The 17,699-nt window shown below is 39.8% G+C and overlaps 1 protein-coding gene across 4 annotated transcripts in view; it reads left to right on the top strand.

Moving 5' to 3' along the window:
• The window catches only part of MTUS2 (microtubule associated scaffold protein 2), a 252,775-nt gene that overhangs the window by 107,078 nt on the left and 127,998 nt on the right, over nucleotides 1-17,699 (top strand). For all 4 annotated transcript variants that reach the window (XM_036404074.2, XM_036404071.2, XM_036404073.2 and 1 more), the window contains one exon: nucleotides 5,007-5,213. In XM_036404074.2, coding sequence (XP_036259967.1) covers nucleotides 5,007-5,213 — 207 coding nt within the window. The remainder of the gene's footprint in view (nucleotides 1-5,006; nucleotides 5,214-17,699) is intronic.

The raw sequence follows: 17,699 nt of genomic DNA, 5'->3' as shown, positions 1-17,699 counted from the left end.
TTGCATATGTATAATGTATTTCGTCTCAATATGTCTACACCTTTCTCCCAGCAGGAAACTTTTATTTTCATGTTTATTCTCAGGAATAAGCAATCTAATAATGACCTATTATTTGAACATGTAAATTAGATTTGATGATAGAAAAGAGGTTTTGAGGTAGCTTTCTGAAATATTACCATACTTCTACTCCAGCTCTGTCTGTACTCGCAGTCTGAGGTACTTGGATTTGAACTGGCAAGCTTCTTAACTGGTTGAGGAAAGAGGGACAAGGGAATAGTTCAGAGAGGAAAATGTTCTCTGTCCTCCACTAACCTGCAGAGTTTTCAGTTCACACTCTCTATTTTCTTTGGGAGTGCAATCTGACTGTACTTCATTAAAAAAAAAAAAGTTTCAAAGGGACACACACACTTCCTTGTGAATTTTTTTTTAGGATATTGTCATCTTACTTGAGACATTGCCATTTGCCACCTCTCTGCTCCAATTACTGTGTCTTCAAGGAACTAAACCCCATCATATTAGAAGGGTTGTCTAGATGACCGTTGTACCAAGCTGTCATTTCTAAGAACAGTATGTGGAGCAATCTGGGTGTAGGAGCAGGCAAGTGCTTCCTACCTTGCCTCCTTCCTGCTCAGAGCCAAGTGTTGTCTCTGGCTGGACATCCAAAGCCCTTCTGAGCAGCAGGAGCAGATGAGATGCAGCTCCAGTGCAGAGAAGTTCTGGCTGCTCTGGGCTCCCAGTGGAAAATGCAATGAGTGAGACTCATGCATGGATGATTCCTGTGCTGCAAGTTTTTGAGGGATGCCGTGCTTTTCACAGTAGCTGCTGAGCGAACACGGACATTTGCAGCTTGAATGAGTTGTGAGATGACAAGTTCTCAGGGTGTTGAGAATGTGCTAACCAGCCTTGGTTTGCCTGGGAGCTGGGAAGGCACAGAGCCATTTTTGGTGCTTTTAAATCTGAATCATGAGGAGGTGAGCATTTACTACCATATGATGGTGGACTGACCCATCAGAAATTAATCAATGTTCAGCAGTGACAACTGTTTGGCCTTTGGAACTGACCTATCCCAGGCTTGATGGTGTTTGGGTGAGAGACCATCAGGGCAGCTGGGCTCAACCTGCTCACTGCTGTTTAGGTGTAAACCATTAAAGCCTCTGTTTTGAAGCCCCTTTCCTCAGTTCTTGTTTGGAGAGAAGTTGTTATGTCTATACAGGGAAACTACTAATGTAGTGGCACCAGAAAAAATTTCTCACTTGTGTGATTTGTTTTTAATCTGCAAAGATACCAGTGAGCTGGGTTAACTCAGCCTGTATTATCTTTGACTGATGCGGTGATATTGGAGGTAAGTTCTTTACCCCAGATTTCCCAATATGCAATAGTGATGTTCAGATCATCAGTGAGAGAAAATGGCATTTAATGATTAAAGTTTTAACTGAAATGCTGGTAAAAAAAAAAATTAAAAAATGGGAAAGCAAAGAAAACAAAAAACCCTATGACCAGATAACAAAGACTTGCCAAGGATCCCTGAATTGTGGAGTTTTAAAGTCTTGAACTGCTATTCTTTTTCATAAGAACATATCTGTTTCACTCATTTCTTTAATTTTTCATTCATTTCAGCTAAAACATATTTCAAATTTCACAGTGAAATTACATGAAAGTTGCTTTTTACCCGCGCACGAAGATGCAATTCTTGTGCAGTGGGGACGCATAAGAAGTGAAGTTCAGACTTTTAACAAAGTCTCCTCAGGCACATCTAGCTCATGTCAATCAGTCCCTAACTCAAAATGTTTTTATGTTTCTGGATGGGAACAGCTTGAAGTGTCATAGAAAATCACTTGTGTGCATACAGACAACAATACTTAATTCTATAATAAGCTTCAGGCAGTGAGACAACTAGAAAGATTTTTAAGCTTATTTTGGCAGATTTTCATTAAAATAAAAGCTGCTCATTAAAATAACTTTTGTTTTGAACTCCCAGACCTTGTTTGTAGGAGTACTTCTGTACTTTTAAGGAACAGAAATAAAGCAAAAAACATGCATGAGAAAACTTGATGAAGTTTAGAACAGAAAATATATACAAGAGGCTGGTGTCTCATGTATTTTAATGAGAAAGAATACACAAAATTACTTAGCTTTAAGGATTTGAATGCATCCCTAATGAGGATAATGTCCTGCCCCAAGGTCCTCATGGTACAGAAGAACTGAATTACAAAGAAAAAAGTGAAAAATAATTTAAGGATGATGATGAGTACAAGATGCAAATATTGTTAGTTCAGGGGGAATTGGAATTGAAGTCATAAACTAGAAACATACAAAAAAGTATGAGAAAAAAGCACTAAATCCTCTGCTCAAATCTGGAAGAATGACTTTGAAGAAAAGGTAAAGATGATTGGGCAGTTTGTAACCAAAACCCTTTCGGCTTTAAGGAAATCCTTCTTCTTCATTCCTGGTGCTGGGTCACAAACTGCAGAGAACAGTCAGTCTGGGGACTTGTTGTGGGCATCCCTACAATGTAGTTGAGCTGGGGACCTGGGAGTCTCAGGTAAGCCACACTGCCCTAGGCCAAGCATGTTTGAAACGCTTTTTGAATAAAGCCATTTCTAACTTTATTCCACTGTCCCAGTGGAATTTCCCCTGTATTGTTGCAGGAAGTCTGTGATATTTATAGTTTGTTGCTGTAAAATGGAAATATGTCTCCCTCCACCTCAATTTTCAGAGATTCTTAGGAGAAAGAAATCTCAGCTTATGCAGTCCAGGTGCATTTTTTGGAAACCTGTAAAACCCATGAGAGACAGCCCCATGCCTTCTCCCTGCTGCCACTGAGCTGGGCAGGTTCCTTGCACCTGCAGCTGCTTACCACGAATACTTGTTCTCTCCTTCAGATCTGGAGGGTGCCTGGGCTTGGTCCTGTCACTGATGCAGCACATGGAGTATTTTGCAGTGGGTAGGAAGAAGTCTTGGCCTTGGAAGCAGCCATAAATCAGCCATGAATCAGCTGCAGTAGGCCACTGTCAAAGCAGCACAGCACAAACCTGGCAGTGAACTGATGGTGACCATCACTGCCTGTCTCTTCTCTGTGCTAACGTGCCTGCTCTGCCCTTCACCTGCGCCTGGAACCCATGGCTACCTTTAAGCCCCTCTTCACAATATCCAAAGGAAGCCACATTCAGGATCATAGTCCAAAATTGCTTCTGTTAGTGCCAGGGATGAGGAGTGAATGGGGAATTTAGTAGTCTTTTCTTACTCACTATAGATATTTGTTATTTTCATTTGGGTTACTCTGCACAGCATGTACTTCTCTGGGCTTGCAAAGGTGCTGCAGACATCCATCTCCTTGTGTCTTAATAAAGGGCTCAACCTGGGGAAAGTGGGTACAAAAATGCATTTTAAGAGCCTAGAGTATATAAATTGTTTTATTCATTGAGCAAGGAGCATTTTTTACATCTTTGCAGGAGTGTGTTTTATAGAAGAACAAAACTCTTTTTAGCTTGGTGTTACACCTATTTCTGTTTCAAAAAGAAAGGCTTAGTTACATGAAACAAAGCTTAGCATTAGTATTGTGATGAGGTACACAAATATCTTTCAAAATCCCTGTAACATTTTTCTGCTCAAAGGAGTTAGTCTCGTTTTCTCTAGTCTTCTCAAAGTGAAATGCTTCATTAAAATTAATAAGGCTGTGACCTACATAGTTTACAAAAGAATTAAATACTGTAATAATATGACCATATTCTTACTGTGCAGTTAATTTGTATTTTTCTTTATATTATGAATGTTTACTTCTTCCTTTGAAGTTTGTGTCGGGCTAGTGTACAATAGTGTTCACTGAATAAGAACAGAAAAAGGGTGACTTTTTGGCCTTTTCAGAATTTGTTGGTAGCTTTTAATGCTGCCTTTTCTACTACCCCATTTGTCCTGATTAAACACTCTAGCATCAGGTTTTGGAGATTGTTGTTAATATTTAAAAAAAAAAAAATGTATTTTTGCTGCACAGAATTCCACAGGAATCTGGTATTCTCAAATTTAGGAAGAAAAAGCTCTGTCCAAATTGATGTACACATGAGGTCTGGAGTCATTTGGGTATCCAGACCTTCCAACCAAAAGAAAAATCTAATTTTTGGTCCTTGACCTTGAAGGCAAGACTGCGTGATCGTGGACCTTTGGACCTTTGGCCTGTGAAGGAAAAGAGGAGCATTTGTGAACCTGTGTTCTATATTTGCCTAGGAAGGTTTGCCTGAGAAGGAGCAGCAGCCTACAGGTTAGGACAGAAGCTGAAGACAGATGAGTGTTTGGTAACCACAGGCAGAAATCACAGCTGAACTGCTGCTGTGGTCTAACTCCAGGTGTTATAAACCAGCTGCTGTCACTTTGCTGAGACCTGGTGGGTGTCACTCACATGGGCTGATGTCTTAGCAAGGAAAAGTCCACCAGTGGAAATGGCCAGTGGTATGTTAAAAAAGTAGGACTTTACAGGTCATGTCCTTGTTCCCAGGCTTGGCGGAAGAAAAGGGAAATTATTTTTAGTAAAATTTAAAAGAAGAACTTCAAAGAAGTGTTTTCTTTGAAATACAAAGAAGTTCTGTGTCCTTGAAGAGGATTGTTGCTGGTTTACAATACTTTCCAAAACTGGAGGTTATGTGTAGCGTGTTTGTCTCTGTGAGTTTTTTTAATTGGCACACAATAAATGTAAAATTAGAAAGCGATACAGCATTGAAGAAGATAACATTAAAAGAAATTTGTAGCAGTGTTGAACTATGTTACTTTGCTGGAAGTTTGAGTTATGCCCCATGGGTACTTGGCACATTTCACCTTTTAAAAAATATTGTGACCTGAAATTTTTCCACCAAACGTCTTTTCAGTGCAGCAAAAAATAAGACGTCACTGCAGTTTGATCAGCCATTTAAACTTGTATTCAGTCTTTGTACTGCCTTTATGTAGTTGGGAGATACAGGTAATGGTCTCACAGTTAACTTATTTAACAAAAATTTCTTTCTTTTTCCTTGTTTCAGTTGATCTTAAGAAAGGATCATGTCCAAGTGCTGCAAAATCAAATCTCCCCAAGCCCTGCCCATCTGGACTTCGTCCCCCAGGTTATTCACGGCTGCCAGCAGCTAAGCTGGCTGCATTTGGGTTTGTCAGGAGCTCAAGTGTGTCCTCTGTCTCCAGCAACCAGTCCAACGAGAGCGCTCAGAGTGACCAGAGCAGGACAACTAACCGTAAGTCCCAAAAGTGCCCTTCTTTCCGGAGGGATATTAAACAGATGTGTCCCAGGATTGTGCAGACTATAGTTTCCATATAGTTCAGAACTAATGAAATCTGTGCAGTACTCACTAATCTCTTCTGTGCCACTGACTTTGGTTTGGTATCTTAATTGCCCAGTGAAGTTTTTTTTTAAAATATGAATAATAATTATTAAATATTAATAAACAAGGATTAAATTCTAACAACTGTTTAAAATATTAATAGTGAGGGTTGAATGGGGCCTGAATGTTGAGGAGGTGGTTTCCCTTGCTACAGAGAAAATTCCATTAAGAGTGAATTTGAGCCATTCTTTCTTGTATTTTGTTTTTTACCTGGAACACGCCTTCTTACAAGCTGAAATAGTAAATAAACAGAGAGAACTGTGTTTGGCAAGTAAATGGCAGCCAATGCAGAACAGGACAAATATTATCTAAAATAGGAGCTATAGTCTTTCTCATCTACTTTTCTTCTGCTTCTTAAAATTCAGTATAATAAATTCAGCCAGTGATACGAAAAATTGAGCCAGTGATATGAAAGAGATCAGGACTGATATCAACAGTACATCAACCAGACTTTGAATGATCCCCTGGCAGAAATGTCATTCCAAATCCTATTTTCTGCAAAGGCTGTTAATTTTATTAAGTACAAAATAATACCCACTGGATTCTGCAGTCCTTGGGAAATGTGCAATGCCCTGGGCTCAGAGCAGAAAGGGGGATTGAGGGATTTTCCTGCCCGTTTTTCTTTGAAGAGTGGATTGAACCTGAACTGTGTCAATATCAAAGCAAGTGGTATCAGCCCAAGAGGGGTGCAGACAGGGCCTCCTCTGAAGCAGCAGAGGAGACAAGATGCTTCAGGCTCCTAAATCTTTCACTGTTTGTATTAATTTGAAATTAATTAAAATAAATACAATTAATATAGTTCAAAACCCTAAGGATTTTCTCTTTCCCCTTTACATGGGGTGATTGAAATGCAAAAGACTAATGTCAGCAGGGACTTTTAACTTTACCAATGCCCCCAAACATGCTTGTATCTTGTTTTACTGTTGGACTGATCACTCATTTTTTGTTATTTCCTGATAAACTTTACTTTGAGGTAAGTCAGCATCTTTTGCTTTGTGCTTTTACCCTACGTTTATGCCTTTTGAAGACTTCTCTTTTTATCTGGTGTTGTCACCTTTTAGTCTTTATTTACATAAAACCTGTGTTAAGGACAGAATTACCTGATATCTGGTTAGACCTAAACTATATCTCTGCAAGCAATATTGTTGTTTAGCAGTTTCAGGTGAGAATCTGAAAAAAATGACAGCTGTAGGTACAACATCATCCTTGAACACACCAGATGTATACAGGTTCATACAAATCTAAGACCAAAATACTCCAGGCTGCTGAATTTGAATCAATTGATTTCTGTTAAAAAAACTGTGGAAGAAGCATTAGCAATCTCAGGCATAGAAAGTTACATCTGATTCTTCAGTTCTCTTAAAAGAAGTCGATTTCATTTATGTATTTGGGTGTATTTTTATATTATCTTTGTACATTAAGCCCATAAAAACTGAAACCAAATTCCAGTCACTGGAAGGACATGGAAGCATTTGGTTTCAGCTGACTCAGCTGAGGATGGCAGTGCTCTTTGGTGTTGGGATCAGGATGATGTGACCATCTTGTGCATATTACAAGATCAGTTTTGATGGGTATGAAAATTACCTAGGGGAAGTGTTCTACTTGTACGAATTCACGTAGAGATGAGCTCAGCCCATCATCTGATGAAAAACAGCATCTCTAACTTTGCTCTTGCTGCCAAGTTAGATAACTCTTGGAAGCTGTTGTGGAGTTTCCCTCTACCTCCATGTGAGAGCAAGAGAATGAGCCCCTCCCAAGGGTCATCTCTCTCACATGTCTCTGCTGTCTGGCCCAGAAGTCTTTTACTTCTCTGTAGTTCCAAAAGGATAGTGCTTCCTCCTGGACAAAGGTGAGGGAAGGAGAAGGTGTGTTGCCAAGCAGGTGAGGGTACATCTGGTGTTTAGAGTCAGTTGGTAAGTCACGACTTGGTAAGTCATCACACAAGGTGACACCTACCATCACCTGCTTGCTTTGGATTAAAGACAACGTGACTCCTGTTCATGGGGCGGATAAGTAGGAAGAAAAAGTGTTTCCTCACTGGTAATTTATTAACTTTCATAGAAATGTTATCTGTATGAAGCTGTGCCATCTTTTTCTATTTATAGCCTGTGTGCCAGCAAGAGTTAAATTAGTTGTCCAGCACCCAGGGAGCACAAATTAGCTGGTTTCCATTCTACCGCAGCTTATTTAACACAGAGCAGCAGTGCACTTAAACATGCACAGAAAGAACGTAGGGGAGAAGTACTGGCTCAGGAATCTTAGCATGACATATTATTTCTTCCCTTCATTGTCTGCTGGAAGAACAGTTTTATTTAAATTAAATAAATAGCTGATTCTGTAGTTACTACCTGAGATCATGTCTTTGACTAAATCAGGTCTCCTAGAGGGCAAGCAAAAGCTTTACTGTTAATTTCCTAGCTCAGTAGGGTAGAAAAATGCAAAATTATCTAGCTTTAGAAGTCTTCAAACACACATAACACAATTTTCTATTTAAGCAGCATCTCTGCATGTCAGGGAGACAAAAGTAGTTGATAACATCTTACAAGTGTGCATTTGTTATAAATAGAGGAGCTGCTACTGTTGTAAATCACGGAGCTCATTTCAAAATCATGACATTTTGTAGGTTACTAAAAAGCCAATGACTATGGCTAGGTGAGAGGAAAACACTGGTTTATTTTAGGGACAGAGTGTTTTAGGGTAAACAGTGATTCTTTAAGGGACCCTGGTGAGATCCTGTTCTTGCTTTTCTCTCCTCTGCCAGATGTCTTGCTAGTTCTGCCTAAGCACATTTATTTTCAGAAGTCCCAGCTAGTGTCTCTGTCTAGGGAGTAAAACCTACTTGTTTAGAAAAAGGAGACATGATGTTTTTGTTGAGGGGAAGTTTGTTAATGGAGCTGCAATGTGGAAGCTTTGTTCTTCACCAGATTTCCCCCTTCCTGTGACCCCTCTAAAAGCTGTAAGCCTGGATGTGCATGGAGCCTGTGCTGTGCTGCTTAGTTCACTTTCTGGAAATACCTCACATATTTAGATTAACACAATTAAATGGATTTGAAGCAGTGGGACTGTGCTCTTTTCCCATGGTGAGACAGGACACACTGCTCAGTACTTGTCTCCTTGTCCTTGGGTCTTTCCTGGAGTTCCATCCCAGGGTTGTGGGTATCAGCCAGGCTGCTCTTTGCCAAAACCATGCCAGCAGTGACAGTCTTGTCACCAGCTGCTAATCAGGGTCAGTCGTAATGGGGCTCTGCTGCTATGAGGTCCTGCCCAATTTTCTGTTGAGACTGAAGGGGCAGCCTCTGGGAAAGCCTCTGAGGCTCAGCTCCTGGTCCTGGTAGTCCACAGATCTGTTCTGTGGCACAGATAGGTTTGTGCACTAATATCACTAATATCTTTGTTCAAGATTACCTGCAAAATTCAAATTTAGCCCCAGCTCTGGTGTACTACTTTTAAGGTTTTAAAAAAATGCCTGGTATTTCAGATGATTATTCTTTATTTAGAAAAAGGGAGTTTTATACATCTAAAAACTTGTTGCTGGTTTGCAGTCTAAATTGACTTGCACTGAAAAATTGAGATACTTCAGTCTAAGAGGAGTGTGAACCTATTCTGCAAAATATGAGAAAAAGTGAATGACTAGAAAGTCATGTTAAAGTTGAAACCACTATGATTTGCAGTGGAGAGAAACAATTGTATAAACATAAAGAGAAACTTCCAGTTTAAACCACTTGTAACAAAATACTTTGTGGATTTTGTTTTGGAATTTTAAATGCACTATATGGAAGCTTCCCCTGTGTCTGCCCCAATAAAATTTGCATGAGAGGTTCACATCATCCACCAAAACCCACAGTTGTGGGATGTGGTTCTCAGTATTATCTTGTGATTCCGCAGTGAGGCAACATGATGCTCATACTGTACCTTCTGTTTCACTGGTTTGAGGGGCTCAGAGTTCTCTCACTTGTATCTGCATTTTGAGTGACCATCTGAATGTCCCGCTCACACAATTAGGTTTATGTACTTCATCAGCATAGACTCTAACTTGCTGTAGGTACCACGTGGGAAAGAGTTTGCCAAGCACTGTGGAAGAGTTTGATGTGTGGAGGATTGGAAGGAGGGTGGATTGTTTAGAATGAGTTAAGGTATGCTAACTGCTAGGAGTTCAGGAGATGGAAGAATGTTGGTATAACATCAGGAAATACTTCATAGTCATAAGGTCTACTAGTCTGAAAAAATAGTCTTCCAACTCAAGCAGTGAAATCCCTGTTGCTTAAGGTTCTTTAAATAGAGCAATGGCACGGTGTTAGAGGCAATTCTTCTGCGTCGATGTGCTAGACTAAAAGACATAATGCTATTCAGTATCTACCCACAGCTCTGTGTGCTGAAGCAATTTATTTTGGGAGTGAGCAAGAAAATGGTGATGAATATTTCAAAACTTGTTTTAGGATCTCTCAACAGCTATTGTTTTGATAAAAATGATAGAAAAATGAAACTGCATGTTTTAGTGATGTAAACCTCCATGATCCTTTCTTCAATATATATATATTTCTCACTGGTTTTTAACCTTGAATTGCCTGACCTTGCTAAATGTTGAATTTCCATTCTAATAAGCAACAATGTCAAAGTGTCAGATTCAGGTGGGTGGAGAAATGAAGAAATTAAAGTGAGCACAGAAGCCTTGAATAGATGCCTAATTGCCTCCAAAATGGATAGAACATTCAAAATTGTCACATAGTAGACAGGTAAACCAGTTGTTCTTAAATACATAAGTATTATGTTAATATGAAGAATTTCCTGCATGAAAATACTTTCCAATCATATTTCTCTGACTGATTTTCTGTTCAGTTTTCTACATTACAAATTCAGGGTTTTTTTCCTTTCTGATATTAATGCCTTGATGGAAGAATCACTTTATGCCATCATTTCACTGTGAATAGGACTAAAATAGAACAGTATTGAGATTCTCAGCTTTGTGGGATGAAGCATCTGGAAAAGTGCAGTATGGCAGCCAGGAAGAGCAAGGGCTATAAGACATTTTAGCTGCCTTTACTTAGCAGCATTTACTTTTCATACTCTAGTTGCTATTATGGGGGGAAAAAGATTCAAATACTTACTTGGGGGTGTGGGCACAGAGGTTTCTCTCTATTTGCAGAGATTGAAACAACAGTGCTGAAGTATAAGTTGGCTATTAATTTCAGTGGGTTTTAGATATAGTGCTTGTGATAGCATTTTAATGTGGTATTATTTTAATAGCTTAGATAATGTCTTTGCTATCTCCATTGTTACTTCTTCCCCTGCCCATCAGAACACATAGCAGAGGGGAGCACTTCCACATTGGAAGGATCTTACCACCCCTTGTAATGAATAAGTAGAGGCAGGAAGATCAAGCTGGTTTGGAAATGCAGAACTACTTTTATATGAAGATGCCAACCTGAAATATTTAAAGGGTTTCCAGTTTTGCTGAGCTGAAGTTTGTCAAAACTGAAGAAATCCATGAAACTCTGAATTCTGCAAAGCTTGCTTTTTATGAGCAAAGAAATGTTGAAAGAACTTTGCCAAGGTCTTGTGCCAGCTCAACTCGAGTGCTTAATCATCATGTTTGTTATTGTTATAAAGTGCCATATAAAATCTGTGGTTTTAGTGTAAGAAGTCCAGTCTGGGAGATTCTGTGTCTGTGTTCTAAAATTGTCCCGGCAGCTCCAGTTCCAGTTTTTGGCACTTATTTCTGTCTGGCTTTTAAAAAGTGGCTTAAATGATCAACCTCACTTTCCTGTCTGTAAAATGGGGTGGGAGAGTACAAATGTTTGTGCATGTATTGGGTAATGGGACGGCAAGGAAGAAACAGATAGTGACAAATCCTCTTTCCTGGCCCACTTCCACACAGGATTATTTGACTGATTATGTGCACCTAATTTAGTCACCGCGACTCTTAGTGTTTAATCTGCAGAGGGCAAAAAGTAGTTCAAACCACTTGCACGCCAGGCTGCCAGACACCAGTTTCACTGGAGAAGGCAGTGCATTGCCCCAGGGTTAGATTATTCCCATTACAGACACCCAAGGTGTCTCTGTCCTCTAACTCTGTGGGAAAATGTTGATTCAATGATCAGTGTGGTGGATGTAGCTACTGTGGCAACCTGCTTGGTGCCCCTATAGTGGAAGGTTTCATCAGCCCCTTCTTTATTTTAAAGGTGTTCTGTGGTTGATTTTGTGCTTCCTTGGTCCATAGGAGATCATGACTACTTTATTTATTTGTGGTATGATTAACTTCAATAATTTTTAGAGGGATACAAAGAAACCAACAAAGCCATTTTTAAAACAACCTTTTTTTCTTTTTCAATCTTTATATCACATTTTTAAAAACATCTAGTCTTCAGTGATCCTGAAGGGTGTCCCCTCTGGTAGGGATGTGAGAAAGACAGGAAGAAGAGAGCTGATGGTGCAGTGTGAATTTTACAGTCTGGGGAAAAGCCTCGGTCAGTCCAGAGCCAGTAACAGGCACAGGCACTGTATTCATCTTTCTGGGGACACTCAGCACTTGAACAGTGTCACTTAAAGTGTCCTTTTCAAAATATGAAGACAAGGAGCAGCTGGAACATGTCTGTCACATCCAAATTAAAACCCTTCTTAAGACCAGAAAACTCACTATAAATTGCCTCTTTTTCATACTTTAATCTTCCTATTCTATCTGTTGAGGGGAGAAATACTCGTTTAGAAGTGAACCCTGTGGGTATTCATTGAAATGGATTAATCTTTTAATTTAGCCCAGAAAAAAAATTAAGGAATAAAGCTTTGAAGAAATGAGAGCTCATCCATTTCTCTTTTTCTTTTTTCTTTTTCTTTTCGTAATTTTTTTTCTCCCCTCGCCTTCTAAAGGAATCTCAGTAAAAATCTTCAGTCTCCCACTAATGAAGAATGAGAAACTTTAGAGAAACTTTCTGCTTCACCGTGTCTCTCTCATGCATTTAATTTCAGTTTATATATCAATATTTAAAAAGGGTTAATTTTGGATGTCTAACTGTGGGGCTTATCACTGGTGTATTCCACTGACTTCATCTCCAGTTTTTGTGGTTTCTGAAATTCAAGCCTGTGGTAATCTAGATGCATTCAGCTCTATAAAGATACATCTTCAAAAAGCACCACATATTGCTTCTGGTGCAATTCTGCATTTTGTATTGTCTGTGAGGTTGAAGCCAGTGAGCACAGTGAGGCATTCTGGCTTTGAAATCTTTAAGTAAATCAAACAGTTGCCTGACTGACCAATTACTGTCAGTGACAAAAATCATTGCAGACTCTATGATAATAGGCTTTCTTCCAGAGATAACTTTTCTCCCCCAAAAATAAGTATTAATTTGAAAATACAAGAAGTTTGATATGGTAGTTATGAGCCAACTTTGAGTCACAATGAGACAAAGAGAAATACCTGTGTAACAGTTTGAAGTTGTGTAAATTTTGAAAGTATTTTTTAAATTATGTTTTGCCTTGTGTGATTTCTGCTTAGGGTCAATGAAGCTTTTAGCTTGTTTTCCTAAACAAGAAGCAAATAAGCTTGAGGTTCAGTGTTTCTTTGATCTCTCTCAACAAGGACTAAATTTAAAAAGTGAAACTGAGATGATCTCCTTGCAATCAAATTATTAACAGCTGTAGTCCAAAGTAAAATGTTGTGAATTTGTCACACACACAGTTCAATCCAGTTGCCTTGCCAGCAATAAACAGGACCAAAGTTACAAGTACTGTAAATATGACTGGCAAATCTCATTTAGACCAAAAGGTTTCAGAAAACAAAACTGTCCTCTTTATAGAGCATGAAAAATCAATTAACAAAATGGTATGCTCTTGCAAAATGAAGTGTGGATAATGAACACAAACAATTGGGGATTTGGGAAAAGCCTGTAAACTGTCCCTTTTGGGAGGGAGGGTGACTGATTAGTTGAGGAGAACCATGTGGATTAGTGCAGGTATGTATTAACAGCAGAGCAAAGGAAGACAAACTTCAAAGATGTTTCCAATCTTTGATCCCATTAGGAATCCTGCAGAAGACTTGTGAATTCTAATTTAGTAGCATGAGAAGTGTTACAGCCAAAAGAGTGCAGCACTATTTTTAGAGGAAAAACTTCTTCCATGTAGAGGTTGGGCTGGAGTATCACTCATAACATTTTTTCCATCACACTAAACTAAACAGGTTAAAATTGAGGTCATTTATGTAAGCCTTCCAGGTGCTTTTGAGAATATCTGAAATAAAAGAAGGATTAGCATCTTTTGCAGCTTTCATTATTGCCATGAGTCTGTTAGTTGTTATCCAAGAACTTGAAAATTGCAGTTTAAACAGCTTCCTTCTGACTTGCTGCTTGGCAATCTCTAGAGGCCTGGACAAGACTACAGGAGGCTGTAAACAGCTCAGAATGTAGTGGTTCTTTGTCTTGTAACAAGTGTGAGACCATAAGCTTTCAACTTGGGACTTCCAGAGTTAATTTAAATGCTAGAAGAAAGCTGACTACAGTCTGAAACAAGTAAAACCACCACTGGCAGAAAAATGACAGACTGAGACCCTCCAACCAAGAGCAGTAAGCTGAATAAAACAGGAACAATTGCACAGTCTTTTCCTCCATGGTGGGAGTTATTGGAAACTGTGGGCTGTTGGCACACAGGACATCAGTGACACCACCATCAGCAGTAGCAGACACTCAGTATCTTGGAAATGAGCCCAGGAAATGGTAGTATGCTTCCCATGGGGCAGCTTTAAGGGTCTACCTGTGGAATTGGTGTGGTTGGAGGAAAAAGGTGCTGCCATTTCTGTGGTTTACACACATGCCTATGACTCTCTGTTACCTATGGCAAGGAGTCACTTAAGCTGGGCTACATGGTGTAAATCTTTAATATATGCTCTTCCCAACTTCATGATCTGCTCATGTGCCTTGACACAGCGTAAATTGCCATCACTACTTCCATAGCAGGCTAAGCAGTCAGAAATACTTATGCAGAAATATGAACATTTAGGATGAGAGAATAAAGTGCTCTGATTCAGAGGTGGGAACTGGACCTCGTTGGAAGAGCTGTCAGTGTTCCCACATAAACCTCGACATCGGATCATGAGTCTCAGGGTTTGTCTCAGAACGGGGCAGGTCACTCCCTGTGTGCTGATTCACCAGCCAGTCATAAGGGTGCTCTGTTGTTTTAGTGCACACTACCTGCATTGGGCCACTAGGCATTGAGCAGTGTGTTTCTATGTAAAAAGGTAAAAACTGCTAACCAGAACACAAGGGAGATGGATGCATACTGGCCAGCTGCTGCACTGGTGCCAGCACCAACTTCTAGCAGCACTGATGCTGCACAGTGGTCCTTGGTGAGACAAAACCAGGCCAGATCAGTGTGTTTTCGCATGTCACAAACCCTTCTCCAGCTGAACGTGACACTAGTCTTTTCTATTTGTTTTCTTATTCAAAGTAAGTCTCCCAAAGAAGATGAATTCCATTATAGTCCTTAATTAAGCTACCACAAAGAAAGAAAATAGCTTCTAATTTGCAGAGAAGACTCAGGAGACGCCCTTCTACCCCACCCCTAAAAGCAGAGAAAGAAGTTAAATGAAGGTAGATGAGTTGTCTCCTACCACTGCCATGCATCTCAGAAATACTGTGCATTTCTGGTGCCCTGATTAAGATTATTAGGTGAAATATTGAAGTTCAGTCAGTGATTAACTTCCTGTCTATCACACATTGCAGTTACACTGTGCTCCTGCAAGCCATTTCTGGAAAGGTGAGCACAACCTCCAAAGCAACTGAGCAAAACTGAGTCAGGAATGCTGATGGCATGTCTCAATCAAAACATCTTATGGCCAAACCTTGGAAACCCTTGTATTGTCTTCTCCTGCTGCTAAACTGTATGGAATAGTGTGGGCTAGAGTTCAGTCTGTGCCCTCAAGTGTATGGCATGATTTTTTGGGTTTAAACGACAGAATTAAAAATACATCACTTTTAACCAGATTTTTTTTCTCCTAAAAATAAGAATATATAATTTATTTGCTATTTTTTATAAACTCTTCTGTTCACTTCTTACTGCACGTGAGACAATCTATGAGTTAATATTACTTTTGTAATCTGAGGAAAGGGGATTTCCCAATGAATGTTATTACAATACTTTAATTTAAACTGAAGGCCTATTTTTAGATGCTTGGATGTGTCTTGGAATAAAACATTCCTTCTCTGACATGTTCTAATGTTGACTAAATGTATTATGTACTGCATCTAGGTATCTAAGGAATTTTAATTGTCTCAGAGGTACACAATAGTGTTTTAGAATTAGGATATTTATCACTTGTCACAGCTTGTAAATTTAGATACAGAACAGGCCTGTACACTGTCAAACTGTGTGGGAAAGAGGAATAGGAGGTAGCGTCATGGTCTCTGTATGCCTTCCAAGGAATAGTTTGGAAGTATGTTCTAAAAATGTCTAAGATGTATTTTAAAAAGGTGTCGTTTAAAAAAGCTTAAACCTGAAGGAAAGATGCAAGAAAATTTAAAAGAAAAAAGCTGATGCTAAGAAACTGTCTCTTGTGTGCACAAGTCAGTGCCACTTCTTTGGCAGAGCGATAGCTGCTCTAAGAAATGTGCTGAATTATGCATGGCTTACCAACAGTCCTGCTCTGGAGCTCAGTTGTGATGGCTTGGGGGAATGTGTGCACTCCTGAACTGCCATCTCTCCACCCATTGTGTGAATCAAAAGTACCTGCAGATAAAAAATTCAGATTAATTGAGAGAAGCCTCCAAGCAGCTCAGTAAGTGATAGAAGCTTGCTATCAGTGACAGCTGGAAGATAAAACTGTGGACTGTCATGGTAAACAATTTGCAGCTACAATTTGTTTGGTACTCCCCACTTTGAAGCATGCCAGCTATCATGTTTAAAAAACAGCACAACTAGTAAAACTAGTTTAAAACATGAAAGATTTGTATATTTTAAATCAGACTGACTTTTTCATGGAGCCTACAGTTTTATAATTGTAATTTTTGATTTTGTTTTTCTTTTTAATTGAGTGGATGGTGAATGTTTCCCTAAGTGGTATCTCAGCAGCTGTCATAAGGTGGTTCCTGCCTTTGCCAGGGTGGTGGGCAGCATCTTGGCAGGATTGAAGCAAAGCAGAGAGGTCCATTTATGACTTCTCCCTGCCCATATAGCCAGGTATTTGGAGTGATTATCCTGCTAAAATACTGTATAATGCCAGTTTATAGTTCTTTAAATGTGGCCATTCTGTTACTGTTTAATTCCAAATATCTATATTTTGCTGTTTTCCCTCATGGCTCTAGACAGGGACCTCCCTCTCTTGTGGGTGCTGCCCATCGCTTGCATGGCACCCAGTGATGATTTGAAAGTTTAATTCCAAATATCTATATTTTGCTGTTTTCCCTCATGGCTCTAGACAGGGACCTCCCTCTCTTGTGGGTGCTGCCCATCGCTTGCATGGCACCCAGTGATGATTTGAAAGACTGGTGCTAAATAAGAATTGTGGTAACATTTGCCTCTACTACAGCAGGCACAAAGCTTCACCCTGCTTTTTTTTTTGCAGTTTGTAATTAACTAATGAAATGTTTATGCAATTAGCTTTGATAATGCTTCCAGGAAAACACCGCATGCTTGTTTGAAAGTTTACCTCACTATATAGGTATTTTAGAGGGAAGTTGATTGGGGAAGAAAGCTCTGCTGGAGTTTTCAGATGTTTTTCACTGGGTGGATTGTAAAAAAGTCAGGGTTTTCCCCAGACTTGGATTTCTGAAGTTTTTGCAACTTCCATTGCCAATGCAAGGTCCTCCCACTGCTTGACATACTGTCCCTCCCTGTCACTTGGATACAGGCCAGGTGTGCTGGCATCTCACATGGGCGGCTTGGGCTGGCCGAACCAATTGTGGTGGCTGAGCTCACACAATTGCTCAGTCAAAAGCTCAGTCACATCAGCCCTGTGAGCGTGCACAAACTCTGCCTGTGGCTAACAAGGTGCTGCTGCCTCTGCCTGTGAGTGTGGGGGTGAGGAACTGGCTGCTGGCACCTTTGGATATTTTACCCTCTCAGCTGGAGCACTTTGAATATGGGGATCCCACTGCACCAGGGGTGCAGCTGAGAACCAAACACTCTCAACTTTCCTCATCCCTGTCCTTGGCTTGGCATGGGACCTGATAATAATAATACAATTTTGCCTTGAGAGTGGGACACGAGGTGTAGGAGCCTCCTGCAGTAAAATAAACTAGGTCGGTACAGCACTTTGTGTGGTGTATGTCCCCCAATATGTAGTGAATATTCCTGCATAGCAAGTGGTATGTTATTTACAGCATTTTGGTTACACTTAGAATAAATTTATTTAAATTT

This window comes from Molothrus ater, chromosome 2 (genome assembly GCF_012460135.2).
Source record: "Molothrus ater isolate BHLD 08-10-18 breed brown headed cowbird chromosome 2, BPBGC_Mater_1.1, whole genome shotgun sequence".
NCBI lineage: Eukaryota > Metazoa > Chordata > Aves > Passeriformes > Icteridae > Molothrus > Molothrus ater.
Note: the sequence above shows the minus strand (reverse complement) of the source record. Positions and strands in the feature narration are given on the sequence as shown.